This window comes from Octopus bimaculoides, chromosome 17 (assembly GCF_001194135.2).
Source record: "Octopus bimaculoides isolate UCB-OBI-ISO-001 chromosome 17, ASM119413v2, whole genome shotgun sequence".
Lineage (NCBI taxonomy): Eukaryota > Metazoa > Mollusca > Cephalopoda > Octopoda > Octopodidae > Octopus > Octopus bimaculoides.
In genome coordinates, this window is record NC_068997.1 from 44,238,921 (window position 1) to 44,251,884 (window position 12,964).

The 12,964-nt window shown below is 38.2% G+C and overlaps 2 protein-coding genes across 3 annotated transcripts in view; one reads left to right on the forward strand and one right to left on the reverse strand.

Annotated features, from left to right (window-relative positions):
• LOC106878341 (fas apoptotic inhibitory molecule 1) overlaps positions 1-4,148 on the reverse strand; it is a 12,238-nt gene extending 8,090 nt beyond the window's left edge. The window contains exons 1-2 of one of the 2 annotated variants that reach the window (XM_014927536.2): positions 3,865-4,148; positions 2,781-2,919 (exon numbers count right to left, since the gene is read on the reverse strand). In XM_014927536.2, the coding sequence (XP_014783022.1) occupies positions 2,781-2,894 (114 nt within the window). In that variant the 5' untranslated portion in view covers positions 2,895-2,919; positions 3,865-4,148. Of the gene's footprint in view, positions 1-2,780; positions 2,920-3,847 lie in introns of both variants that reach the window. The other variant, XM_014927544.2, reaches the window with a different exon arrangement.
• A 1,658-nt stretch (positions 4,149-5,806) lies between these two features.
• Positions 5,807-12,964, forward strand: part of LOC106878313 (uncharacterized) — a 10,522-nt gene continuing 3,364 nt past the window's right edge. The window contains exons 1-4 of the mRNA XM_014927506.2: positions 5,807-6,151; positions 8,466-8,612; positions 11,101-11,186; positions 12,716-12,784. Of these exons, the coding sequence (XP_014782992.1) occupies positions 6,149-6,151; positions 8,466-8,612; positions 11,101-11,186; positions 12,716-12,784 (305 nt within the window). The 5' untranslated portion in view covers positions 5,807-6,148. The remainder of the gene's footprint in view (positions 6,152-8,465; positions 8,613-11,100; positions 11,187-12,715; positions 12,785-12,964) is intronic.

Genomic DNA, 12,964 nt, shown 5'->3' on the forward strand with positions numbered 1-12,964 from the left:
CCCTTTGTCGCCAGCAGGGGTCAGAGCTCTCTAAACTTTGCCCAGGCTATTCTTATTCTAGCTACACTTTCAGCGCACCTACCCCCACTACTAACTTGGTCGCCCAGATAGCGGAAGCTATCGACTACCTCTAGTTTTTCACCCTGGAATGAGATAGAAGTTGTTTCCTGTTTGTTTACAGTCTTTATTGCACCTGAACATCTGCCACAAACAAAAACTAACTTCCTAGTTAACCTGCCTTTGATGTTGCTGCACCTCTTATGTGTCCATAGCTTGCACCGGGTACATCTTATAGAGTTACTACCTATTCCTTTTATATATATATATATACACACATAATGAATTCAGTGTACAGGTAAGAGTTCATCAAGGTTCAATTCTCAGTCCCCTCTTGTTTATCTTAGTCCTCCAGGAGCTTAACAGAGGAATTCAAGTCTGGCTGTCTCTGTAAGCTCCTCTACGCTGATGACCTTGTTCTTATAGCTGAATTACTACCTGACTTAGAGAAGAATTTTCAGGTGCGAAAGCAAGGCTTGGAATCTAAGGGCCTCAGAGTTAATTTAGCAAAATCCAAAGTCTTAGTAAATAGGAAAACAGACAAATAATAAGAACCTTCAGAGAGATGGCCCTACTTGATATGTAAGTGGGGTGATGGTAGAAACGCCATACGTTGTACCCAGTGCATGCTTTGGACACATAAGAAGTGTAGCAGTATCATAGGAAGGTTAATGGAGAATACAGTCTTTATGTGTGGCAAATGTGCAGGTACAATAAGCACCAAAAATGTGCAGACAACAGACTCACTCAAATGCTTGGAGGATCATTAGAAGTAGTAAATAGCTTCTGTTAACTAGGAGACCAAATTAGCAACAGAGGAGGAAGTTCTGAAAGTGTAGTTGCTAGAATAAGGATGGGCTGGGAAAAGTTTAGAGAGCTTAACCTTTGTTGATGACTAAGGACTTTTCCCTCAGAGCAGAAGGCAGACTATATGATGCCTGTGTACATATGGCTATGTTACATGGCAGTAAGACATAGACTCTGACTACAGAGGACCTGTGAAGGCTTGAAAGAAATGAAGCTAGCATGCTCTGCTGGATGGGTAATGTCAGTGTGTACACACAACAGATTGTAAATGATTTAAGAAGAAAACTAGGTATGGAAGGCATCAGATGTTGTGTGCAAGAGAGAAGACTGTGTTGGTTTTGTCATGTGATGCATATGGATGTATATAGAAGTGTCGAGCTCTAATTGTTGAGGGAACACGTGGAAGGGGTAGAACAGGAAGATGTGGGATGAAGTGGTGAGAAATGATATTCAGATGCTGGGCTTCACTGAGGTAATGACAAAGGACTGGGAGACGGGGTGATTTGCTGTACTTGAAAATATGCATCAAGCTAAGTAAAATTGTCTTCCATACATACAGGCTTGTCCTTTCAGGTGCTGGTGGCATGTAAAAAGCAACCAGCGCACTCTGTTAAGTGGTTGGCACTAGGAAGGGCATCCAGCTAGAGAAACAATGCCAAAACAGACAACTGGAGTCTGGACAGCTCCAACCCATGCCAGCATGGGTTTTGGACGTTAAATGATGCTGATGTATGTATATATATAGAAAAGAAAAGAAATGGAGCAATAATAAACATTGAGAAGTTGATCATTGGTATTAAAAGGTCATAGTTTAATTGTAGTTCAGAACCATTTACAGCTGTTTCTGTTTATCAAATCAAAGTAAATTTGCATTTATCTCTTTCCATTTAACAAACATAGTCAGAATGATTTAGAGGAATATAAATTGGAGAAAAAGGGAAATGAAAGGCTGTGTTGTCCCCATATGAAACTAAGTTACCATCTTAACTTTCCACTGAATCTGTTGTTTCCTTGTGTTGACTGCCATTTTCAGCATTGGAAGTCATCATTAGTTGCTACAGGTATTTGTGTGCCAATATTGCTGGACTGTATTATTGAATAGTTAACAAAAAATTCGTATAGTAATTACACAACACTGTGCAAGCATTTAAATATAATTTATTGCTCTCTGTAAGTAGGGAAAGATGTTCATGCATTAAAATTAAAATATAGAAGCAGCAAGGTGGAAATAGCATAATATGGCATGTAAGGGAATTCTGTTTGAAGTAAATGTACAGATGCTGTGTCATGTCTGCTTCTTTGATATCCTCTATTGAGTATGCAACTGTTAAAACAGCTATAGTGATTGTGCAATTTTATACTTGATCAAAGACACACTGAAATTGGTGAGAATGGGGAATGAAATACCAGCTTGAATGTCTCATCACTCTGCAAAATTGGTGCCTTTATTGACAGTATTTATAGGCTGTGCTCAAGGAAAGTTCCAGACATGCTAAAGAACTAGCATATGAACAACAGTTGTTGATTGGACAAGATCTTGGTTGGGCACATGATCAAATGGTGGTTGAATTATGATTTGAAATATGTAGGTGGCAAAATGGAATTTCTAATCCACGCTACATTTATTTTTTAAGATAGCAGAGCATAATTAGAAGTAGACCAAGTTGATATTTCTAGCAGGATGGATCATATATAGAGGTTCCCTCCATTGGCTCTCAGTAGCTCTGCCAGGCCAAACTTTTCTGGAAGTTATTCATAAAACTTGACCTGAAAGTTTCCTGGAAGAGCTTGCACAATGTATCACTGTTGACATATGCATGTATGTGTGTGTATGTGTATGTATGTGTATGTGTGTGTATATGTGTGTGGTGTGTGTGTGTGAATGGTGAAGAGCAATGAAAGTAATGTTCTCTTACCTTCCCGTCAACGCGAACAACTCTTTTGCCAGAAGTCGTTCCATGTTCAAATTCTAAGTCATGTACACCATCAGCTAAAGACACTCTCCATTTACCAACCAGGTCTGAGGGCATTATTGTGTGAAAAATTAGCCTCTAACTGAAACAGATCAAAGTTCTTCATAAATGTCTTAAGTCATCACCATCATCCTCATACCCATCACTGCCTCTGCAGTGTATCAAATAATGGTATTAAACAATATTATAGATCCATCTCCTCAACTTCTCCTAAACAAACCACAATAAACTACAAATAACACAAAACTACACACTACGCAACATAACAAAGTTGTACACATGACATCCACAGGTCACCTACGCAATGAAATAAAAACACTAAGAATGAAAGACCATCTAGAGCTGCCAGGAGCACAGGTTACTACTGCAGTTTACTCCAGCCCTCCAGTAGTTTTTTCAAATATGAAAAATCTATATCCAAGCACACAGACAACAATATAGAACACCAGAATACCCCCTAAAACTGTTTTCCACTCAGTTGGGACAAGCATAACGGGTGCATACATACAAAAATAATTACATGAATAGCCTCACTGCTCTCAAACACTGTGATGGGATGCACACCACCAAGAATAAATGCAAAGGAAATACAACTGTCGCTCTCTGCCCGAGACCACCCTACCTGCTGCCGCCTTAATCTACGGACGTACAGAAATAAACTGGACAATGGAGAGGATATAAAATGTAGACTGTGACAATGCACCACATACGATTCATCATTGTATATGTGTAGAATGGGATGTGCAGAATGATCATCAATTAGGCAGACACATGTCATAATTGAGAAAACATGTCTGGATCACGAATTGTCGTTTGACCGATTATCACCGTGCTCGATCATTGCTGACCTGGGAACACTTAACTGCATCAATAGCACGGTACGATTGTCGTACTGATGATGACTGTAGTGATCTGCATGATGATGATGTTGTTGTTGTTGTTGATGATGATGATGATGGTGATGACGATGACGATGGGAATAGGAATAGCGAATCAAGAAGAAAACTAACTTGAAAACGTATATCACCTGCTTAATTCTTTCTTCAATAACAATTGTGTTGTTGTCGATGATAATGATAATGATTAATGACAATGACGATGGGAATGACAACAAGTGTTGCCAAGCAACGAGTACGCCTTTTATTAGTTCTTTTAATGTAATTTACGTGGTATCAATTATGAAGTTACTTTATTGTTTCCCCGCTTGCCATTAAAAAAAGACAAAAACGAAAAATCCTTAGTTGTCAGATGCTGCTATAGACATGCGACTACTTACATGAAAAGTAGAATAAAACTATCAAATAAAGCTTATTGACACGCGACCTTTGACAGGAAGTGTCAGCAGTAATTGGTTAGGAAGCGATTAAGAAAGACGAGGCATTTTATTCGATAATATGATACATAGAAAGAAAGAAAAATGTTGTAATACAGACATTTCTTCATAACTAAACAACTCTAAAATTTAAAAAAATAATATTTAGATGCCATTTCAAACCAAAAACTTCATTTATGGTTGAGAATTAAACTTCATTTTTACCGAAAGTAAACAGTTTCCTTAACGACTGTTGTTGAGTTTTGCGGAGGACAAAACTCCGTGAGATTTTATTTGGTTATAAAACTTTTAAATGATAAACGAATTTCAAAATTTCAATTCCGTATTGACGTATTTCAATCGGTACGGGTGCTACTGCTTAAAATTCAAACTTGCTGTTGATTCATTGACTCAGACCGAGCTAGTATTTTGGGTCAGGTTAAAATGCAATAGTAACACAAATGTGACAGCAGAGAGATTTCCATGAGTTGTAATCTAGATGCAGCCCCCTTAGCGCGTAAAGAGACAAGGACCGAAACAATTGCATATGGTTGGGATGCTTCTTCTCTGAAGATCTTTCGCTGTTCTGCTCTACCGGCGTTTCTAACAACCTACTTACCTGCACGCACACGTGTGTGTATGATGGGATATTTTTTTATAACTCTTTTACTCTTTTACTTGTTTCAGTCATTTGACTGCGACCATGCTGGAGCACCGCCTTTAGTCGAACAAATCGACCCTAGGACTTATTCTTTGTAAGCTTAGTACTTATTCTGTCGGTTCCTTTTTACCAAGCCGCTATGTTTTCGGGGACGTAAACACAGCAGCATCGGTTGTCAAACGATGGTGGGGACAAACAAAAGTGCAGACACACACACATATATGTACGACTGGCTTCTTTCAGTTTCCGTCTACCATATCCACTCACAAGACTTTGGTCGGTCCAAGGCTACAGTAGAAGACACTTGCCCAAGGTGCCATGCAGTGGGACTGAACCCGGAACTATGAGGTTGGGAAGCAAGTTTCTTACCACACAACCACTTCTGCGCCTACAAAATAAAACTTGACATTTTGAAAAAATTATGTGCGCGCGCCCAATAATTACTTTCTTTTTTTTTTACGTTAAGTTCCGATATAATCGCAATCAACACCATCTGAAAGGTATTTGCAAAAGCATTCATAAAAAGAATAGTATATCCATTTTTCTGAAAGTTATAAGGAAACAAAGTTGGTGGGTGGGGCACGTTTGTGTACGTATGCTTATTTCAGTTGCCTTAGAAACCAACTGGGAAAATCCAAAGTTCCACAGTAAGAGACGGTGACAATAATTAGGCTTGTATTACTACCACTGCTTATTAAATTAAGATTTTCTCTTAAACATGTCAGCCAATATTTTTTCTAATTATTTATTTAATCCTTTCTGAGTCACTAACGAATTCCGCTAGAATTTTGCTTTCTTCCATAGCTACAAAGAATATATCAGCCTATAGACATTAGCTTATCTGAGTTATTTCCCTTAGATTATTTGATTCTCCCCCTCCTCCCACTTTCTCTCACTTGCTTCATTAGTAACTGTTGCTTCGCACCGTGAGCCGAAGCCATACCAACAGCAGAAATTAAATTCTCGTCATTTGATTCGCTAATAAACGTCAACATGTGAAGGCAAATTACAAAAAAGTTTAAATGTTTTCTATTTTTATAACGAATAAACATTTTTAAGATGCAAGGAAAATGGATATGAAAAATATGGAAAGTAAACTGTATGATGTATATAAGTTATTATATGATATTAATAAAAATGAAATTCCAATACAAATTTAAGCCCGGAACACGTTTTGTCATGTTTACGAAAGCGGAATATGTTTTTATTCTCAGAGACAAAAAAATGAATACTAACAACAACTACGACAATAACAATATTTTATAAACTTTAGATATTGATTTAATTTTAAAAGAAGTAAAAAAAAAATTTTTAAAAACCAAACCCATCCATTCAAATATGGTAATTATAAAGTCTTTTTCTTAATTTGTTTGACTGAAAATAAGGGAAATTGCTTTAAATTTCAGAATATGTTCGATATCAGTTCGAAAGTTCTTTAACAAACTATCATTGAGAAATGCATTAATGTCTCAATACTTCATACTTCGTTGCTTATAAATCTGAAGTTAACACTTGTTGATTTCTGCATTTTCAATTTGTAAATAACAACCAACCGAAGTAAGTTCCCCCTGTTTGCTCTCAGAAGTAGACTCTAAATTTCAGAGATTTAGTTGCGATTTCTAATGAATCAAGCTTTATTGGTAAATTTTCAGAGTAACACCCGCACGGGGATTTGCAGCATATTAGGAAGTCAGGGTACTTGATTTCACGCAAAAAAATCCGAGTTTTTTTTTTTTTTTCTCTTAGTGAAAATCGTGCGGGTGTTACTCTGAAAATTTACCCTTTCCAGAACCTGAGGAAAGTGTTAGAGATTCTGTGAGAAATAGGGAGAAACAAAGATAATTATATGTACATGAACTTTTGAGTCATTTTTGTGTTTTATTCTATATGGGTAATTTTTTTTGCCAGTGCTGGTGCCATGTAGAAAGCTCCCAGTTCACTCTGTAAAGTGGTTGGCATTAGGAAGGGCATCCAGCTGTATAAACTATGCCAAAGCAGACAGTATGGCTTGGTGCAGTCCTCTGGCTTGCCAGCTCCTGTCATACCGTCCAACCCATGCCAGCATGGAAAATGGATGTTAAATGATGATAGTGATAATGCACATAAAATATTCCCTAAGACATTTATTCACAGTAAGTAAACCCTACAAGGAAAAATGATCTCTCAATAGAGATTTGTTGAGGAATTTGGTCTAAACAGTGTATTGGTCAGGACAAAATTACCTGGTGACAATGTCAATTAGCCCTGGGTCACCTCTGTTTGAGTAGACCTATGAACAAACATATCCAAGTCATTGCTCTCTATTATTCTGACATAAAAGATCTAAGATTACGTTATCCAATGTGTCTTTTTTTAAGACACTTGAGTGTTATTTGAGGAAGATTTGGCTGCTGTTTGGAGATTGAGCAACCATTGACCCTTTAGCATTTAAACTGACCACATCAGACCCAAATATTCTTGCTGTTTTATGTTCAAACCAACCAGATCCAGCCTCTCACATCTATCCTACAATATCTTTCTAAAAACATACAATCACATCATTGAGATCTCAAAACTACAAGATAATGCATGATTAATTCAGAACAATGTGGATGAAGAGCATTACTGTTGACAGAATAATTTGAATGCTAAAGATAGTTAAGAGTCTCCCATTTTCGGTTTCAATGCTCTCTTTGGTTTTTTTTTCAACAGCACTCAACACCTACTTACCCCATTGTTATTATCTGTCTTTTCCTCTCTTCGACCACACTCTGCTCCTCTAGCTAGGTTGATTGTGTATCACGTCTACATGACCTGTTTATTGCAAACTATATATTTTCCTCTACCAATCAGGAGTGGCTGTGTGGTAAGTAGCTTGCTTACCAACCACATGGTTCTGGGTTCATTCCCACTGCGTGGCACTTTGGGCAAGTGTCTTCTACTATAGCCTTGGGCCGACCAATGCCTTGTGAGTGGATTTGGTAGACGGAAACTGAAAGAAGCCTATCGTATATATGTATGTGTGTGTCTGTGTTTGTCCCCTGAACATCGCTTGACAACCGATGGTGGTGTGTTTACGTCCCCATAAGTTAGCAGTTCAGCAAAAGAGACCGATAGAATAAGTACTGGGCTAACAAAGAATAAGTCCTGGGGTCGATTTACTCGACTAAAGGCGGTGCTCCAGCATGGCCGCAGTCAAATGACTGAAACAAGTAAAAGAGTAAGAGTAAAGAGTAACCCAACCATATCATCTAGCATTCATCAAGCACTTGATTAAATATTTTACCCATAATTATTTTACCTCAGCTAGATTCTAGCCTTGTGGAATTCCTTCTCATCCCATGTTTTTCTCCCTCAGTTACTAATCTGATGAATTTCAAACTCGGCATTAATCACACTAACTCCCTTCCTGTGCAATTCTTCCTTGTCTTTAATTAATTTAAAAAAAAATTTCTCTATCAGATCATTTACTTGATTTCCATGTCTCCTGACTAAGGATAACTTCTTCCTTCTGCCACACCTGTCTCACAGGGGCCTTGAAGGGGTCATGAGCCCTGCCTTTCCTTCTCTGACCCAGAAAACATAAAGTAAAAACAAAAAACAACTTTTGTATAAGAAATGACTATAATTAACACAATGATTTTAATTTATAAATTTTTTTGATTTTTAAAACAAGGAACCAAATGGTGACTGTTCAGGTCACAATCGAAGACATCCAGATGCCAGCGGTGATGGGATTGGCATTGGAATTAGTCCCAGACATTACCAAATACCAAAAGAGGGCGATTTTATGAACATGAAATTGAAAGACTGTATGTGGAAGGTATGTGTTTTTATCATATTTCTCTTTACTTAGAGACACTTCACATTTCTATTTAAGCTAGCAGCTTAGTCCATATATTGTTAAATTGTTTAATGTTCACTGTTTATTGGGGTGGGGGCAAGAAATACCTAATTAAAAATACATATGACACGTTAGGCTAAGTAAAATCATGACGATCCATGCAAACAGGCATGTCCTCTACATCAGGGGTTTTCAAACTTTTTGACGTGCGGACCCCTTTATATTTCAGGCTTTACCTTAGGGACCCCCTTATAAACGCTTATGAAATTTATACATAAATATTTGCTTAAAATAACATATATTTTTACATTTATTTATTTAACAATATTTAACAAATAGGTTTATTGTCAATTAAAAGATTTCGATTAAAAAACATATATAAAATCAAATTGCCCATAAAATGTATTTGCTGTCCACGGACACCCTATGGTCCGCGGACCACAGTTTGAAAACCCCTGCTCTACATCTTTCTTTCTCTCTCTCTCTCTCTCTCTCAGCCAGGTCCTAGTCTTGCAGGATCAGGGGTGCTGGTGTCATGTAAAAGTGCCCATGCTGGTGTCACATAAAAGCGTCCGTGCCAGTACCATGTAAAAACTCCTGTGTTGGCGCCAGGTGCTTGAGTTGACACCACCTAAAGGTGCCTGGGTCGATGTCATGTTAAAAGCACCCTGTACACTGTAAAGTGGTTGGTGTTAGGAAGAGTATCCAGCTGTAGAAACCATGCCAAAACTAACAAATGGAGCTTGGGCGGCTCTCCAGGTGGCCAGCTCCTGTCAGACTGTCCAACCCATGTGACAATGGAGAACGGACGTTAAACGATGTGTTGAGGAAATGACAACACCGTTTTTAATTTTTAAGAAGTAAGGGTGACAACTAATATTTCACGCTGAATTATGCTGTTGGACATCTACTTAATGATTTTGTAATCAGTAATTGGCAAGTATGGTCAAGTTTCTTCCTTACAGAGGATGTTTAATAATCTATAACATGTTCAGAGCTGTTTCTTGCGTTTGTCAAAATAATTAAACTAATTGCCATCACCTGAATGCAGTGAAAGTGCGAATGCTGGAGATAAATGAAGCAAGCATGCTTTCGTAGATGTAATATTGCTGTGAATCAGCAACATGGTATAGATTAGTTGAGGAAAAAGCTGGATAGAAAAGGAATGAGATGTAGTGTGTTAGAGAGACAATTGCATTGATACAAACATGTTGTTGTTGGCACTCCATCGCTTTCAATGTCGAGGGTTCCAGTTGATCCGATCAACGGAACAGCCTGCTCGGGAAATTAACGTGCAAGTGGCTGAGCACTCCACAGACACGTGTACCCCTAACGTAGTTCTCAGGGATATTCAGCGTGACACAGTGTGACAAGGCTGACCCTTTGAATTACAGGCACAACAGAAACAGAAAGTAAGAGTGAGAGAAAGTTGTGGTGGAAGAGTACAGCAGGGTTCGCCACCATCCCCTGCCCAGAGCCTCATGGAGCTTTAGGTGTTTTCGCTCAATAAACACTCACAATGCCCGGTCTGGGAATCGAAACCGCGATCCTATGACCGCGAATCTGCTGCCCTAACCACTGGGCCATTGCGCCTCCACGATACAAACATGTAATGCATAAGGATTATACAGACGGTTAAATAAGTGTTAGGAGATTCAATTTGTAAAAAATTGAGTAAGTGGAAAAACAAAGAAGACAGGGACAGAAGTGGTGACATCTGATCTCAGGTTGTTGAACTGCAAGGAAAAGATGATGATAAAGGAACACAGCAAATGGCAAGATGCTGTTTGGAAGAATCTGTCTAGTCCATGCAAGCAGCATAGGAAAGCCTATTTAAAGATTATGAAGGTGGTGGTGGTGGTGGTGGTGGTAATGATGATGATAATGATGACGATGAGCTTGAATGTTGATCATACAGGGAAGTTAATGCAAGCACTGGCAACTGATATCTATATATATCATATTTGTTTGTGACATGTGTAGTTGGAAATATGGTTGAATTTTTTTTAAGTACTCACTTGACTGCCTCCATATTATGTGACTATTTAGTGAACCCAGATTAGGGTTATACAACAACTACTGGTATTGAGTTCGATAGGTGTGAAGGCATGGCTTGTATAAAAAAATTCAAATTTGGGTCCAGGCTCTGCATTGAAATAAACCAGGTATTTAACATTTTAGCATTCAAATTATTCTGTCAAATGTAATACTTAACTATACATGTTGCTTGGAATTAATCATGTAGCTCTCAGCTTTTGATGATGTGATTGTTTATTTTTAGAATGACATTGTAAAGTAGGTATGAGAGGCAGGATCTGGCCAGTTTGAACCCAAAACAGGTAGAATAAATTGGTCAGATATGGCTGGTTTAAATACTAAAGGGTTAATGAGTAGGTGGGTGTTTAATAATTCTCTAACTTCAAAATCCATATTTTTTTTTATCTATCATCTTTCCATTCAACTGCAGGATCAGAAATTCCACCCACAAAGGTCTGATATTCTTTCTGAGTTCCAGCGCCACACAACCAATATCCAATCTCTTATGAATGAAAAGTAAGTCAGTCTTATTAGATTTTTTTTGTTTATATGAAATATCCCATTAGTGACCAGTGAAGGCATGAATGCTTCAGCTTCTGTTTTGTCTGTGTAAGTAAAGTTACGACTGTCTAGTGCTGGTGTACAATATTCTACAGACACGTGTTGTATATACTACTAATTTTATTATTGTTTAGATTTTTTTTTTATATATGCTGGGTCTAGAGGAAAGGGCAGTACCCTTAGTTTTTGCAAGACCTCCTTGACCAGTGTAATTGATATCATTAATCCTCTTCGTCATCGTTGTCATCATAGTTGTTGTTGTCATCATTGTCGTTGTCGTCATCATCATCATTTTAACATCCACTTTCCTATACTTGCATGGGCTGAATGAATTACACTGAAGCCCATCTATGGCTGGACGCCTTTCTTGTCACCAACCCTCGCCTGTTTCCTAGAAAGGTGATATTCCCCATGGCCAGACAATGGCCAGACATATTTTTGTTGCAGAAAATTGGAAATGAATGACACCCCTTGTATGACATTGACACTTACTTATGACTACCACTCCATGTGAAGACAAAGCGAAACACACACTCACATGCACACACACACACACACACACACACACACACATGCACATGCGTGCATGCACACACACACATACATGCATGCACATGCACACATTTGTAAGTTAATACATGCAGGAAAGATCTGGGCAATGAATTCCAGAGGGCCAATTTCCTTAGGGTAGGGTGATTACTTGGTTTTTATGGCTGGATGCCCTTCCTAATGCTGGCCACCTTGCAGAGTGGATTGGGTGCTTTTTACATGGCACCAAACAAAGACACATGCACATCATCATCATCATCATCATCAGTAACAGTAACATCACTACAAGTTTTTATGTTTGTACTTCTACATTGATACAGGCTGGGCTATTCTGCAGTCTGCCATCTTTAGAATGACATCTTCAGATGGTTTCCATGATTTGCCCCACCTGTGGCTATTTTCCTCTGATAACTTACATCAGACATTTTTATCAAACACTCCAAACCAACAGCACCCCCCCCCCCCCACTACTGACATCATCATTATAAACCTAAGCTTCATCACAGTCCTCACCATCATCAGTGTCCTTGTAATCCTCCTCTTCCTCCTCCTCATCACCACCACCATCACCATCCGTTTTTATTATCACCCTCTTCCATCTTCTCTCCTCCATACCATTGTCATCGATTCAGCACTTTATCATTATGTTCCAAACCAGCATTATCACTTTTTGTCATTTTGCCAAATACCTAAATCTAACCTTGCCATCTCCTGCCTGTTTTCTTTGGTTCCTTTCTTTCAAAGTAACTCCCAGCGGTCAGTACGTATTTTTCTCAGCCAGCACTCATAGTCCGTTTGCTCTGCACCACATGTCTCACACCCACGCAGTCATCTTTCCTGAATGTATCAGCTGTTGTTGTTAACTCTTAGCTACTCTCACTCTCTTCCCATTAACACTGCTTAATATCACAATCATGATCTTTTTTATCATGCAGGATATTTGACATTGTGGAAGCCTATGAGAGACGGATAAAGTTGTTGGAGAAGGATCTAGAATACTATCAGTAAGTTTTATTATTTGCATTTGTTTATTTGAAAACATGGCATGTTTCTTCGGGTTATGAATACATTAATTTCAAGCAATATTAGAAACTTCAAGAGAACATGAAATAATTCATTTTAAACTGTAGAACTCTAAGTAGATAAAGCTATAGCATATATATATATATATATATATATATATA